A 15,563-nucleotide genomic window follows, 5' to 3' on the forward strand; every position below is an offset into this window, starting at 1 on the left:
AGGATCTCAGCGGGTCAGGCAGCATCCATGGAGGGAAATAAACAGCCGACGTTTCAGGCCGAGACCCTTCACCAGGACTGGAAAGGAAGAGGGCAGAAGCCAGAATGAGGAGGTGGGGGGGGGGGGGAAGCAGGAGGAGCACACGCAGGAAGGGGAGAGGTGAGTTCAGGTGAGGGGGGGAAGGTAGGTGGGTGGAGGGGGTGGGGGAATATGTAATAAGCTGAGAGGTGATCGGTAGAAGAGGCAAAGGGCTGAAGGAGGAGGAATCTGGTGGGAGAAGGCAGTGGACCCTGGAATAAAGGGAGGGAGGTGGGGAATAGATGGATCGGTTGATGAGAGTGGGGGAGGGGATGGGCAGGATGCAGAATCTGCAAAGTTGTTATGGTGAAGGACGTGTGGGGATTGGGATTGAGATGGGAAAGGACGGGGGGGGTGCGGGGAGGGGTGATTGGAGATGTACTGTTGGGTACAGGTCCGTAATTACCCAAATGTCTTTTGAATGTTGTTACTGTACCTGCCTCAATCACTTCCTCTGGCAGCTCGTTCCATATACCCACCACCCTCTGCGTGAAAAATGTTACCCCTCAGGTCCCTTTTAAATCTTTCCCCTCTCACCTTATTCCCTCTAAGTTTTTGGTTCCCCTTCCCTGGGAAAAAGACTATGTGTGTTCACCCTATCTATGCCCCTCATGATTTTATCCACCTCTATAAGGTCACCCCTCAGTCTCCTACTCTCCAAGGAATAAAGTCCCAGTCTGTCCAACCTCTCCCTATAACTCAGTCCCTCGAGACTTGGAGAAGGATTATGGGGTTGTGTGAGGTTGGATCTGTACTGTTGGGTACAGGTCAGTGACTGTACAACATTACGGTACAGTACTGGTGTGTACTGGTCTGTCGCTATGTAATATTAGGATCCAGGAGTGATGTGAACAGTTCATTGTGTAGTGATTGGGTATGGTCATACTGGCAAAAGGTCTGTAAAAGTGTGGTTGGGTTGTAAACTCTGAACTAACTGGACTGACACAGCTGACCCCTATAATATTGTATAGAGGGGTCTTGGGGTCCAAGTCCACAGCTCCCAGAAAGTGGCTGCGCAGGTTGATAGGGTGGTAAATAAGGTGTACGGTATGTTTGCCTTTATTAGTCAAGGCACTGAGTTTAAGAGTCGGGAAGTTATGTTGCAGCTTTATAAAACTCTGGTTAGGCTGCATCTGGAGTATTGCATTCAGTTCTGGTCGCCCCATTATAGGAAGGATGTGGAGGCTTTGGAGAGGGTGCAGAGGAGGTTCACCAAGATGCTGCCTGGATTAGAGGTCATGTGCTATAAGGAGAGGTTGGACAAACTTGGGTTGTTTTCTCTGGAGCGGCAGAGGCTGAGGGGAGACCTGTCGGAAGTTTATAAAATTATGAGAGGCACAGATAGAGTAGACAGTCAGTATCTTTTTCCCAGGGTTGAAATGTCTAATACTAGAGGACATGTATTTAAAGTGAGAGGGGGAAAGTTCAAAGGAGATGTATGGGGCAAGTTTCTTTTACGCAGAGAGTGGCGGGTGCCTGGAATGTGCTGCCAGGGGTGGTGGTGGAGGCAGATACGATAGAGGGGTTTAAGAGGCTCTTAGGTAGGCACATGGATGTGCAGAGAATGGAGGGGTATGGACATTGTGTAGGCAGAAGGGATTAGTTTAGTTAGGTGCTTAACTAGTTTAATTAGTTCAGCACAACATGGTGTGCTGAAGGGCCTGTTCCTGTGCTGTGCTGTTCTATGTTCTATGTACTCTATATTACTCCAAGTCACAGAATCATACAGCACGGAATCAACTTGTCCACGTCGACCAGGATACGCGTCTGACCTCGTCCCACTTGCCTGCATTTGGCCCATATCCCTCTCAACCTCTCCCATCCACGTTCCCATCCACACGTATCACAACTCGAACCCCCACCCAATCAGGAACACCAGCAGATGCGTTTCGAACAGTTAAATGACTGAGAAACGACTGAGGTCCTAAGTCATCTTCAAACCCCTTTGGCCACACTTCCCTGCTCTAAAACCGCCGCGCGTCAACAGGGCTCGAGTGGATACTTACGAGGGCTTCTGCTCGGTAACAGCAGGGAGCAAACAGGCAAAGATAATCACCAGTAGTCCCATATCCGAATGGATTCCTCCAGCAGAGATCGGCCGTCTGTGAACAGTTGGGGGGGATGCGGGTGTTGACAGTGCGTTACTCATTAATTCCGCACTCCTCTGATGTCCCAATGCTTGCTGTGTGTTTAACTCCTCCGGAGCTGGCTCCCTGGGGAGGTGGGATTGGTGGGGATTGTTGCTTGGGCCCCAGCTTCTCATCATCGACGTCAAGGCCTTGGGGAACCAAATGCCATGTTCCTGAGTCTGTTGACGACACAAAACCAAATGGCATTGTGAGCAGGGAGGGGGATGTAAAGGGGTTTCTAGGGGATACCTACCACACGGAAACAGGACCTTCGGCCCAACTCGTCCATGCCGACCAAGTTGTAGAAGTCACAGAGTCAGACAGTGCAGAACCAGGCCCTTCAGCCCAACTCATTCCTGCTGACCGAGGTGCCTAACTAAGTGAGTTCCGTTTGCCTGTGTTTGGCCCATATCCCTCGAAACCTTCCCTATCCCTGTACCTGTCCACATGGCTTTTAAACGTTTTAATTGTACCCGCCTCTACCACTTCCTCTGGCAGCTCATTCCATATCTCCATAGAGGTGTGAAAAAGTTGCCCCTCAGGTCCCTATTAAACCTTTCCCCCCTCACCTTAAACCTATGCCCTCTAGTTTTTAGTTCCCCTTCCCTGGGAAAAAGACTGCGTGCATTCACCCTATCTGTACCCCTCATGATTTTATGCACCTCGATAAGGTCACCCCCTCAGTCTCCTATGTTCCAAGGAATAGAGTCCCAGCCTGCCCAACCTCTCCCTATAACTCAGACCCTCAAGTCCTGGCAGCATCCTCGTAAATCTCATCTGCACTCTTTCCAGTTTAATCCTTCAACAGGGCAACCAAAACCGTACACAATACTGAAGAGTCCTCCCAAGACAGGTCAACAGGCCAGTGGGTCCAGGATTATTGACGGTCAGGTTTCAGTGCGTTAATTTAATGGTTAAATTAAAGGGAGCACAGGAAACAGGGCTCCAGCGAGTTTAAAGGGACCACAGGTATCAGTATCCAGAGACACAGAAGCTGAACCTTCTGATTTCTGAACAGTTATCAGAGTTTTACTGGATATTATTTACAGTGAGGCAAAGTGGTGCAGAATAGGGGGCAGCAGATGGTGGTCACGAGCTTTGTTGGGCTCTTTGACTTGGCTCTGTGGCAGCAACAACATATTTTATTTATGTAGCGCCTTTCACACGGAGAAATATCCCGAGGCACTTTGCTGAGGAGTGCTGGGATGGCGAAAGAGAGGGAAACATCAGGATATTGGATTGGACGAGTGTATGGTGGGGAAATAGTTACAGGGCTCCAGAGAAAGGGAAGAAGGTAGGGGAAGTACTAGCTAAGCTCATGGAAAACCCAAAACTATTTTCTAAATATCTAATACAGCAAGAGGACAATGAAGCAAAGAGAGAGACGATCTGTTTTGGAGCTTGTGTTGTGCAAGGAGGAAGGTTTGAGTTAGAAACTTGGAATTGGAATTGGTTTATTATTGTCACGTGTACCGAGGTACAGTGAAAAACTTGGCTTAGCATGCCATCCATACAGATCATTTCATTACAACAGTGCATTGAGGTAGCACAGGGTGAAACAATAACAGAATGCAAAATAAAGTGTTGCAGTTACAGAGAAAGTGTGGTGCAGGCAGACAGTAAGTTGCATAACGAGGTAGATTGTGAGATCAAGAGTCCATCTTATTGTACTAGATGACCGTTCAATAGTCTTATAACAGCAGGATAGAAGCTGTCCATGAGCCTGCTGGTACGTGCTTTCAGGCTTTTGTATCTTCTGCCTGTTGGGAGGGGAGAGAAGAGAGAATGACCCGGGTGGGTGGGGTCTTTGATTATGCTGGCTGCTTCACCAAGGCAGCGAGAAGCGTTTGGGAAGAGTGATCGTAATGTCGAAGATTTTACATGGGTTTGGAAGTGATGTGTGGGGGAAGACCTGTGACTGGTTCTGAGTGAGAGCAGCATAGGAGGGGATAATCTGGACACTTGTCATGAAAGGAGGGAGAGTGACCAGTGATCTACAAGTCCGTAGGAAATGGGCTTAGCCTCCAACAGCTGCTTGTTTCAGCAGCACGATGGGCTGAACGGCCTCTTTCTAGGCTGAGAGTTCCGATCCTGCACCACAAGGCTTGTTCAAGGAGAAGGGAGAGTTGCAAAGGAGGAGTGGGAGGGAGGGTTTGGAGGGGGGTTCGGAACTGAGGACGTGGATGGGGTCACCAGTGGAGGGAGGGACATCCACAGCAGGAGAGGGGTGTGGGGGCAAGAGGGGGTTACAGAGGGGGGTGTGGGGGTTGGAGGGGGTTATGGGGGGTGTGGGGGCCAGTGGGGTTACGGAGGGGGGGTGTGTGGGGGGGCTGGAGGGGATTACAGAGGGTGGGGTGTAGGAGCTGAAGGGCATTACTGAGTTAGGGAGGGATGTAGGGGGAGGGTGTTACTGAGGGAGGGGTGTAGGAGCTAGATGGAGTTACAGAGATGGGGTGTAAGGTCTGGAGGGGATTACAGAGATCGGGAGGGGTGTAAGGGCTGGAGGGGGTTACAGAGATCGGGAGGGGTGTCAGGGCCGGAAAAGGGTTACCGAGATCTCAAGGAACAGGATTCCAGCACCCGGAATATCCTGAACCCCACTTCCCCCTCGACCAGTTACCCCCAGAAACCTGCCTTTCGAAAACCCACCCCATTGCCCGATACGGAGGGTCAAACGTCCCAAGGGGAGGGCGATGGGGGCAGCTGGCAAGGGTGTACTCCACGAGCGGCCGGGCCCTCGGGAGTGTTGAGGAACGGAGGGACCTCCATGTCCATCCAGAGGTCCCCGAACCTGGCGGCACAGGGGTTTGAGGTGGGGAGGAAGGCACTCAGCATGCTGACCTTCATTGGCTGAGCCACGGAATACCAGGGCAGGAAGGTACTTCAGGAAACATTGGTCAGGCCACAGCTGGAGCACGGCGGGCAGTTCTGGTCACCGCACTGCAGGAAGGACGTGGTTGCCATGGAGAGAATGAAGGGGAGACTCTCCGGGGTGTTGCCTGGGATGGGAAGTTCAGGAGAGACCAGAGAGGCTGTGTTTGTTTTCCTTAGAGCGGGGCAGGCTGAGCGGGGAACCTGATCCAAAATTCTGAGGGGCATAGATAGGCAGAAACGTTTCTCTATGGCAGAGGGGTCTGAGACCAGAGGGTTTCAAAGTAAAGGTCGAGTTTATTGTCATCTGCACAAGTCCATGTGTGCACAGGTGCAATGAAAAGCTTACTTGCAGCAGCTTCACAGGCACAGAGCAGCAGATAAGCAGCATTCACAAGAAAAGTATAAATTTAGCATAAATTATACACAATTTTTACAAGAAAGAACACAATTAGAACAAAACAAAAGCCCATTTTAGTGCAAAGTGGTCATAGTGTTGCTGTACTGAGGTAGTGATTAGGGATGTGCCGCTTGCCGAATGGTTGCTGTACCTGAACCTGGTGGTGTGGGACTTCAGGCTTCTGTACCTCCTGCCCGACAGTAGGCTTAAGGTAAGAGGTTCAGAGGGGATCCGAGGGGGAATTGTTTCCCCCAGAGGGTGGGTGGAACCTGGGACGCACTGCCTGAGGGGGTGGTGGAGGCAGAGACCTCTCACGGCGTTTAAGAAGTATCTGGACGAGCACTTGAATCACCGAGGCAGAGAAGGATACGGAGCAGGTGCTGGTTGATGGGGGTTAGTATCGAAAGGTCAGCATGGATGTGGTGGGCCGAAGGGTCTGTCTCTGTAATGGCTGTAATTCCAGCACCTGGAACCACATCTTTCGGGTCTGGTGTGGGATCGGGTTGTATCACAACCACTGAAGATGTGATACAGCGTGAACCCTCTGTCAATTCCCCCCCCCCCCCCCATCTAATCATTCCCAGAACTGTGGACCCTCAGTGGGTCTGGAGGCACATGTCGGCCCAGTCTGGGTAAAGGAGGCAGATCTCTTTCTGCAAGGATCACAGAGAACAAAAGAGTGTGCTGACTCTTTGCTGCCGTCTGCAGATCTGCTCATTACCTCTCTTACTCTACTCTTTTAAATCTAAATTCTAAAATTTTAAGAATTACTAACAATGTTCTTTCACACTATATTCTGCACCCTCTTATTTCTTTTCCCCTTGTACTACTTTGGTGTACTGTTGTGAAATGACCTGTATGGATGGCATGCAAAACAAAGTTTTTCACTGTACCTCAGTACGGGTGACAATAATAAACCAATTTACCAATTGTATGACGGGGTTTTGTCTTAGAAGCATAGCGGCACACAGTAAGGAAACACTCTCCGGCCCAATTGGTCCATGCCAACCAAGATTCTCAACTCAGCCAGTCCCATTTTTCCACGTTTGGCCCATATCCCTCTAAACCTTTCCTATCCATGTACCTGTCCAAGTACCGTTTAAATGTTGTTAATGTGCCTGCCTCAACCACTTCCTCTGGCAGCTCGTTCCACATACTGACCACCCTCTGGGTGAAAAAGTTGCCCCTCAGGTTCCTATTAAATCTCTCCCCTCTCACCTTAAATCTACGCCCTGTGGTTCTTGATTCCCCAACCCTGGGAAAAACCTTGGAGAAAAAAATTCCAACCCTTTTGAACCTTAGCTTTCTCACTGTTTATAAAAAAAAATACTAAATTCAAGGTTTATCTGAAAACTCAAGAAGCTGGACATCTGAAATATAAACCGAAAATGCTGGGAACACTCAGCGGGTCAGGCAGCATCCGTGGAGAGAGAAACAGTTCATGTTTCAGATCAACCCACCTTTCAGGTGTCCGTTACTGCCAATGAGGTCATTTTGGAGCTAAAACAGAAACTTGCTGGGAACACTCAGCAGGTCAGGCAGCATCTGTGGAGAGTGAAACACAGTCAACATTTCTGCTCTGGGAACCCCCTCCAGACTCACTTCATGAATTATATTGTCATGTAATTCATTATATTATTAACCATCAGTTAATATATTATTCAAACATTATTCGATAATAATATTAAATAATTATTTGATAATATTCAATAATTCTATAATTATTCAATAATAAAATTCAATATTATTCTATTGATCGTGAGTTTGAATCCCACCATCAGTAGCGATGGTGGGATTTGAACTCACGATCAGTAGGCCAGAACTCTGGCTGATTCCCCAACAACTTCACTACAACTTCACTACCCCTTCACTCTCATAACCTCTGAAGGTTCCATCACATGAGCTGAGTTTCTGTTCTGCCTGTAGTACTTAAAGGGACTGAGCACGTGAGCCTTGGGCTTCTGCTTACAGCTAATCAATCGGGCACAGCCCCTTTAAGAGTTGCCAATAAGTGTCAATGTATCTCCGCGCTGTGAGCCCCTCCCCCTCTGTCCTCTGTCCACCAGTAAGATCCTCCCAGCAAATTCAAACTCGGGGTACAAAGACGCCTCAAGAGGTAAAAAGGTACAAGTGGGGGCTTCCCGATTTTAGTTCATCAGCCTCGCTGGAGATACTGACCTGAGTCATCTGTGTAGTGAGTGGAGTCATTTCTGACTGGGTAAGGAATGTGCAGTTATAAATATATTCATAACATGTTGCCTCAAGACATTTCCACTGTCCCATTGACAACGGGTGGCTTCTGCTTACTTATCTCTGATTTCCTACTTGACTTTCTATGGGTAACGGGGCGGTTATTTTAAGCAACGTTCTCACAGTGAGATCTCTCGATCTGTCTCAGACTGTCTCATTTCTCCCTGTACATCCCCAGACTGAGAGTGGCTTCCTACCCTGACCCCAGTCCCGTCCTAACCCCTGCCCTGCCTCGGCGACCTCCCTCCTGTCGTGGGAAGGCTTCCAGGCCAAGTCTGCTCTTGGGAAGGGGAAGGGGTGAGATTTGTGGAGGATTTTTCACGAAGGAAGTCCCATAGGAGGTGTGGAGAGTTGGGGAAAAGGGATGAAAACCATTAGTTCAAGGAGCAAGTGTCAAATTTAAAACGTTGGGCAAAGACACACAGGGATAGAAAAGGGAACATAGAACAGAGAACATAGAACAGAGAACAGTACAGCACAGGAACAGGCCCTTCAGCCCACAACGTTGTGCTGAACTAATTAAACAGATGACTCCTACTTAAACTAATCCCTTCTGCCTGCACATGGTCCATACCCCTCCATTCCCTGCACATTCTAAGAGCCTCTTAAACGCCTCTATGGTATCTGACTCCACCACCACCCCTGGCAGCGCATTCCAGGCACCCACCGCTCTCTGTGCAAAAAAACTTGCCCCGCACATCTCCTTTGAACTTTCCCCCTCTCACCTTAAACACTATTGTCGCACACACCAGGGTGCAGTGAAATTCCTTGCTTGTGTGAAGCTCACAGAGTTATCAGTGTACATGGTAATAATCAATACACCAATAAATACAGTGGCAAGCGCAAAACAACAGAATGGGGCAAAGACTCTTGTGTAGTCTGAAGCAGTGCAGAAAGATGCTGAAGTCACAATGAGGGAATAACCAAGAGAGAGAGAGTTAAGAGTCAGAGAACGTGGCAACACCGCAGGGAAGGGATGTGAGAGAGGTGGTTGGTTCAGGAGTCTGACAGCGGTGGGGAAGAAGCAAGGTGGATTTTAGCAACATTCCCAATGGATTAGGAACAACCCCAGGATTTTATTCCAGGGTTATTTAGTAACTTGAATTCAAAGAGTTACGCTGGTGGGATTCGAACCCTTGCCACTGGCTCCTCCACACTTGGGGGCAATTTACAGGGGCCAATTCACCCACCGACCCGCAGCGTCTTTGGGACGTGGGAGGAAACCGGAGCACCCGGTGGGGGAACCCACCTGGTCACAGGGAGAAGGTGAAAACTCCACACACACACACACACACACACACACACACACACACACACACACACACGCACGCACGCACACGCACGCACGCACACGCACGCACGCACACGCACGCACACACACGCACGCACACACACGCACACACACGCACGCACACAGTGCCGGAGGTCGGGATCGAACCTGTGCCCCTGGCCTCGGAACTAGACCAACCTGAGAGTCATTGAGTAACACAGTGTGGAAACAGGCTCACCAAGTTGCCCACCTGAGCCAGTCCCATTTTCCCCACCTCTGGCCCGTATCCCACTAAACCTTTCCTATCCGTGCACCTGTCCAAGTGTTGTTTGAACGTTGAATGTACCTGCCTCAACCACTTCCTCTGGCAGCTCGTTCCATGTACTGACCACCCTCTGTGTGAAGAGGTTGCCGCTTTCAATCTTTCCCTTCACCTTAAACCCATGCCCTCTCGTTTTTGATTCCCTTTCTGTGGGGAAAAAGACTGCGTGTATTCACCTAGTCTATACCCCTCATGGTTCTAGCCACCTCCATAAGGTGGCTCCTCATGGTTCTAGCCACCTCCATAAGGTGGCCCCTCATGGTTCTAGCCACCTCCATAAGGTCTCCATTCGTGGTTCTAGCCACCACCATAAGGTCTCCCTTCGTGGTTCTATCCACCTCCATAAGGTGGCCCCTCAGTCTCCGACGCTCCAAGGAATGAAGTCTGCCCAACCTCTCCCTATAACTCAGGCCCTCGAGTCCTGGCAGCAATTGTCTGCCGGGAGCTGTGTCCCGCGGTCCCGGACTTGCCCTCACGGTTCCTACCTTCAACAGGGTCCGGAAGAGTGCATCAAGCGGCAGAGCCGGTGTCCAAGCGGGGAGGACGGGGCGGGGGGGGGGTGAGGCCATGTCAGGCTGGATGCTGGCCGAGGGCCTCACCAGCGAGGTGACCTGCCCCGTGTGCCGGAACCTCTTCCGGGACCCCGTTCGGCTGGAGTGTGAGCACAACTTCTGCCGCCCGTGCATCGGGGGTCTCTGGGGCGAGCTGGAGACGGGCTTCAGCTGCCCCGAGTGCCGCGAGACCTTCCCCCAGCTCCGGCTCAAGAGCAACCGGCTGCTGGCCAACATCGTGGAAAGGGTGCGGCAGCTGCGGCTGGACGTCGGTGGCCCCGGGGAGAGGGGTCCTGGGCCCGGCCTCTGCCCCCGTCACGACGAGAAGCTCAAGCTGTACTGCCAGGATGACCGGGAAGCCCTCTGCGTGGTGTGCGGGGTGTCCAAGGAGCACAAGGACCACCGTATCGTGCCTCTCCACGAGGCGCTGCAGTTCTGCCAGGTGAGGACCCCCTCACTCCCTGACCACCCCCCACCCCCACCCCCACCTTCCCTTCCCCACCTCCCTCGTTCTGCTTGCCCCATCCTCAATCCCTGCCACTTTTTCTTCTCTTGCCTCCTCCCTTGCCCATCCTTCCCTTGCCCCATACTCCCTGCCCCTTCTCTCTTCTTCATCCTTCTTGCCCCTTCTCTTGCCCACTCTCTTCGATTTGCCCCTCCCTTTGCCCCCCCATTCTTTACAACCTTTCTCCTCACATCTCACCTCCCTTTGCCCCCATCTTCACCCCTTCTCCTCCTCTTGCCCTCCTCCATTTTGCCCACATCCTCCTTGCCCCATCTCCTCGCCCCCCATCTTCCTCACTCTTTCTGTCCTTGCCCCTTCTCCCCTTGCCCCCTCCCACCCCGCCCCCTCTAGAAGCAAGCATCAGGCTGATTGGATGAATGGCCGCCAATCCCCAGACGGGGGAGTCACTCCATGTACCGGGAAACGTGGCCCCACTGTTGGTTGTTTCTCTTGTAGGAGAAGCTGAAGGAATCTTCTGTCGAACTGGCAAAGCAGGTCGAAACGTTAAGTGGGATCGAGGCCAGCCAAGAAAAGAAAATTCTGGAGCTCAAGGTGATTGTTCGAATTTCTTTCTTGCACCATGGCCTCGTTTATGTAGCAAATCAACCACACAATGTCCCCCCCCCCTGCAGATATGGTCTTGGTTATTGTACCCACTTGGTTCAGTCAGGAGAGGGAGGTCCGTGGTCCTGACGTAGTTGGGGTCATGTGCAAGTCCACACCCACAGCCATCAGCTGCCCCAGAGCACCTTCCAGTGTAGGCAATCAACGACAGGCTTGGAGGAAGACGTAGAAGCAACGCTGCCCACTGATTGTATCTCAGTTCTGGTCTCCGCATCTGTGCCCACAATGTGAATACTGGACTTTCCTGCCTTACGCTCAACTTAGGGCCATAGATAAGATTTCTTTATTAGTCAAATGTACATCGAAACACAGTGAAATACATCTTTTCTGCAGGGTGTTCTGGGGGGCAGCCCGCAAGTGTCGCCACGCTTCCAGTGCCAACATAGCATGCCCACAACTTCCTAACACGTACTTCTTTGGAATGTGGGAGGAAACCGGAGCACCCAGAGGAAACACACGCAGACACGGGGAGAACGTACAAACTCCTCACAGAGAGCGGCCGGAATTAAACCCGGGTCACTGGCGCTGTAAAGTGTTACGCTAACTGCTACACTACTGTGCCTGCCCACAGATTTGTACCTACAGCCCACCACATCTATGCCTTTCTATACTAATCCCAGCTGCCTGCATTAATCCCGTAGCCCTCTATACCCTGCTCATTCGTGTAGCTGTCTTGATGCCTCTTGAATGTTGGCACTGTTCCTGCCCCCACCCCTTCCTCTGGCAGCTCCCCTTTCAACCTCCTCCCTCCCACTTTCACCTCTGCCCTCTAGTTTTAGACACCCCTGACATGGGAAACAGACACTGGCTATCTACGCCTCTCCTATCACCTCTGGGCTTCCTTCTCTCCAGGGAAAACAATCCCAGTCCATCTAGTCTCTCCTGATAACTCAAGCCCTCCTGTCCCGGCAACATCCTTCTGAATCATTTCGGCACCCTCAGTCGCGTCCTCCTCATATAAAAGCTTCACTGGCGGAGACAGGTTGTCAGCAGGTGCCAGGGGTTCATCTCACTCCCAAGGAGGGGCCGTTGAGTTTGCTTCCCGACTTCCATGTGTCTGTTCCCCTGGGCAGCGGACGATTCACTATGGATCAGCGTGCGGTGAAGCAGGTCGCTGATCAAGCGTGGAAGAGACACTCCCAGATCTCCAGTGTCCCATCACTGGCCGGTGTACCCTGGGTACTCAGCGAGGAGGTCAGAGGGGAAGCTCCCCTGCTCCCCCACCCCCGCCTCCACCCTTGTCCCACACCGGGATCCCGGCACCCACTGCTCAGGTGTCACCCTATTCCAACAGTCAGCCGAGAGAGAGTCGGGAGCTCCCTGCCAACTCGGCCGAGTGGTGGGAGTTGGGAAGCCCACTCCTCTCATCCCTGCTTCTGTCCCTGGGACCAAACTTCGCAGTTCCGGGAACGTGACATCCACTGGGTCACTGGTGGGAGGTCACCAGCAGTTGGGGCCCATGCAACACTGCTGGAATGGACCAACGCTCATGCACACACCCCTGACAGCTCTGGTGCAATCGTTGGCATCGCACCATTGACACAACTGCACGTCTCCCAATGCTTGGCTCCCTACTCCAAGGGCTTGGGAGATGGAAGCGACAGATCGGTCCCCAGTGACTGCAGCTCTCCGATCTGGGTCCTCCATTGGGCTGGAATCTACCGCCTTTCTTCCAGTTGTTGTGGGGGGGGGGGGAGGCGGGGGGTGGGGGAGGAGGTACGGTATTGAGAGAGGGTGTTGAGGAGGGAATGGGGGGTGTTGATGGGGAGATGTTGTTGGGGGTTGTTGAGGGGAGGTTGTTGAGGGGGTGTTGGACAGGGGACATTGAGGGGGACTGAGGGGGGTGTCGAGGGGGAGATGGGGGGACATCGAGGGGAGACATTGAGGGGTGACCTTGAGGGGAGATGTCGAGGGGGAACATTGGGAATGTTGGGGGGGAGGGGGCATCGAGGGGTAAATGGTCACCTGATGAGAAATGAGCCCCCCCCCCCCCCCCCGTCCTACCTCCTTCCATGGATCAGGAGAAGACGGCCGCCCTGGGGAAGCGCATCGTCTCCGAGCTGGACCTCCTGCGGCAGTTCCTGCAGCGGGAGCAGGACGGGCTGCTGGATCAGCTGCGGGAGGAGGAGGGCCGGGTCCTGAGGCAGATGGAGGACACCCTCCGCCGGGCCCGGGACGAGAGGACTGCCCTGGAATCCGAGATGGCCGATGTCCAGCAGAGGCTGTGCGAAGAGGAGCCGGCCAGACTTCTCCAGGTGGGAACTCTGGGAAGCCCCACCTGTGGGTCCCCGGGATACATGATTCCGGCAGGGACAGGGGTGGATCAGGGATGGAGGGGCCTCCCTCTCGACTGCAACCTGAAGACGAGGACACTGGCAGGGTGGCAGGGTCGGACGTAATGCTGAGGGGACATCAACAGAGCAGAAGGAGATAGGGGCAGAAAGCCACTCGGCCCCTCTAGCCTGACCCTCATCCCTGGCTGATCTACCCCAGACCTCAACCCCTAACCTCAGTTCCTTCACCTTTTAAGTAGTCATCTGACTCCACTTTAAATTCCTCCAATGACCCGGCCTCTGTGCCAGCTGCCCACAGCCCTCAGTCCCCCGATCTTTCTCATAGTTACCTCCACTCCCCTCCTCAATGTCCCCCCCCATGCCCCGCCAACGCTCCCCCTCAATACCCCCATTTGGTACTCCCCCTCAATGTCCCCCCCCAACACTCCCCCTCAACGTCCCCCCCCCCGACACCCCCGGTGATCCAGCCGCCACAATGCTCCGGGGTAATTTCCAGAGATTCTCCTGCCTCCACAACTCTCTGTCGGAAGAAATTCCGTCGTGACTCGGTTTAAAATGACAGGGGTCTGTGGGAAATGCTTCTTGCAGAGGTGGATCGGAATCGTGGTTGAGGTGGGGAGGGGAGGGGAGGTGTAGGGGGAGGTGTAGGGAGGGGGTGCCTGAGTTTTGTATGGGGGTGACTGGAAACTTTACACTGAGGCATAGAGTGATACAGCACGGAAACAGGCCCTTCGGCCCACTGGGTTGTGCGGACCCATTTACCCCGATCCCATTTTATTCTCCCCACATCCCCATCAACTCCCCCCAGATTCTACCCTTCACCCACACACTGGGGAGCAACTTACAGGGGGCCCATTAACCCATTGACCCCGCACGTCGTTGGGATGTGGGAGGAAACCGGAGCAGCCGGGGGAAACCCACGCGGTCACAGGGAGAAGGTGCAAACTCCACTCACAGACAGCACCGGAGGTCGGGATCGAACCCGGGTCTCTGGCCCTGAGAGGCAGCGGCTCTACCTGCTGCGCCACTGGGCTGCACTCAATGGACTTGGGCTCAACAACCACCCAGAACTTGAAGACAGCAGAGATTCCGGGGAGTTGAAGGGCAGCGTGGAAAATTGGGAGCAGAAATTCCTGAGGAACTCTTGCCCTATTTACACCCCAGTTTTCCCAGTATTTGGGGGTCACTACGGAGATATAGAGTTGCACAGCACCTGTGCAGGGTTTCGAGCCAAAACATCGACAATTCCTCCCCCACCCCACCCCTCCACACAGACACTGCTTGACCCGCTGAGTTCCTCCAGCAGATTGTTTGTTGCTACAGAAACAGGCTCTTTGGCCCACCACCTCTATGCTGACCTTTTTTGCCCATCTAGACTAACCCCATTTGCCTGCATTAGGTCTTGTGTCCTTCTGGGCCCTGAATAATTAAGTGTCTGTCTAAATGCCTCTTAAATGAGGTGATCGTATCTGATTACACCAGCTCCTCTGGCAGCACCCTCCGGATATCATCCCCCATGGTGTAGGTTACAAGTCAGAATTCAGTGCATTCTACCTCTGGGAGATAGCAAACCCACACCACTCCCTGAAAGTGTCCACACAGGTTGACAAGGTGGTACAGACGGCGTATGGCATGCTTGCCTTTATTAGTCAAGGCACTGAGTTCAAGAGTCGGGAAGCTTAGTGGCATCTTTAGAAAACTCTGGTTAGACCGCGTCTGGTGTATTGCATTCAGTTCTGGTCGCCCCGTTACAGGGAGGATGTGGAGGCTTTGGAGAGGGTGCAGAAGAGGTTTACCGGGATGCTGCCTGGATTAGAGGGCGTGTGCTATAAGGAGAGGTTGGACAAACCTGGGTTGTTTTCTCTGGAGCGGCAGAGGCTGAGGGGAGAACTGATAGAGGTTTATAAAATTATGAGAGGCATAGACAGAGTAGACAGCCGGTATCTTTTTCCCAGGGTCGAAATGTCTAATATTAGAGGGCATGCATTTAAGGTGAGGGGGGAAAGTTTAAAGGAGATGTGTGGGACAAGTTTTTTTTTACACAGAGAGTGGTGGGTGCCTGGAATATGCTGCCAGGGGTGGAGGCAGATACGATAGAGGTGTTTAAAAGGCTCTTAGACAGGCAGATGGATGTGCAGGTAGAAGGGATCAGGTGTTATTAGCTCAATTAGTTCAGCACAACATCATGGGCCGAAGGGCCTTTTCCTGTGCTGTACTGTTCTGTGCCCTATGTTCACTGCTCTGGGATTTAATCCAAGTGTAGATAGCC

At 52.5% G+C, this 15,563-nt stretch overlaps 2 protein-coding genes across 2 annotated transcripts in view; one reads left to right on the forward strand and one right to left on the reverse strand.

Moving 5' to 3' along the window:
• The window catches only part of LOC127585878 (complement C3-like), a 52,055-nt gene extending 48,995 nt beyond the window's left edge, over window positions 1-3,060 (reverse strand). Inside the window, exons 1-2 of the mRNA XM_052043590.1 lie at window positions 3,033-3,060; window positions 2,085-2,386 (exon numbers count right to left, since the gene is read on the reverse strand). Of these exons, the coding sequence (XP_051899550.1) occupies window positions 2,085-2,344 (260 nt within the window). The 5' untranslated portion in view covers window positions 2,345-2,386; window positions 3,033-3,060. The remainder of the gene's footprint in view (window positions 1-2,084; window positions 2,387-3,032) is intronic.
• Window positions 3,061-9,887: 6,827 nt separating this feature from the next.
• LOC127585954 (E3 ubiquitin-protein ligase TRIM69-like) overlaps window positions 9,888-15,563 on the forward strand; it is a 17,186-nt gene continuing 11,510 nt past the window's right edge. Inside the window, exons 1-4 of the mRNA XM_052043710.1 lie at window positions 9,888-10,313; window positions 10,833-10,928; window positions 11,943-12,179; window positions 13,022-13,255. Coding sequence (XP_051899670.1) covers window positions 9,888-10,313; window positions 10,833-10,928; window positions 11,943-12,179; window positions 13,022-13,255 — 993 coding nt within the window. The remainder of the gene's footprint in view (window positions 10,314-10,832; window positions 10,929-11,942; window positions 12,180-13,021; window positions 13,256-15,563) is intronic.

The sequence above is a fragment of the Pristis pectinata genome, chromosome 34, assembly GCF_009764475.1.
Source record: "Pristis pectinata isolate sPriPec2 chromosome 34, sPriPec2.1.pri, whole genome shotgun sequence".
In the NCBI taxonomy this organism is placed as follows: domain Eukaryota; kingdom Metazoa; phylum Chordata; class Chondrichthyes; order Rhinopristiformes; family Pristidae; genus Pristis; species Pristis pectinata.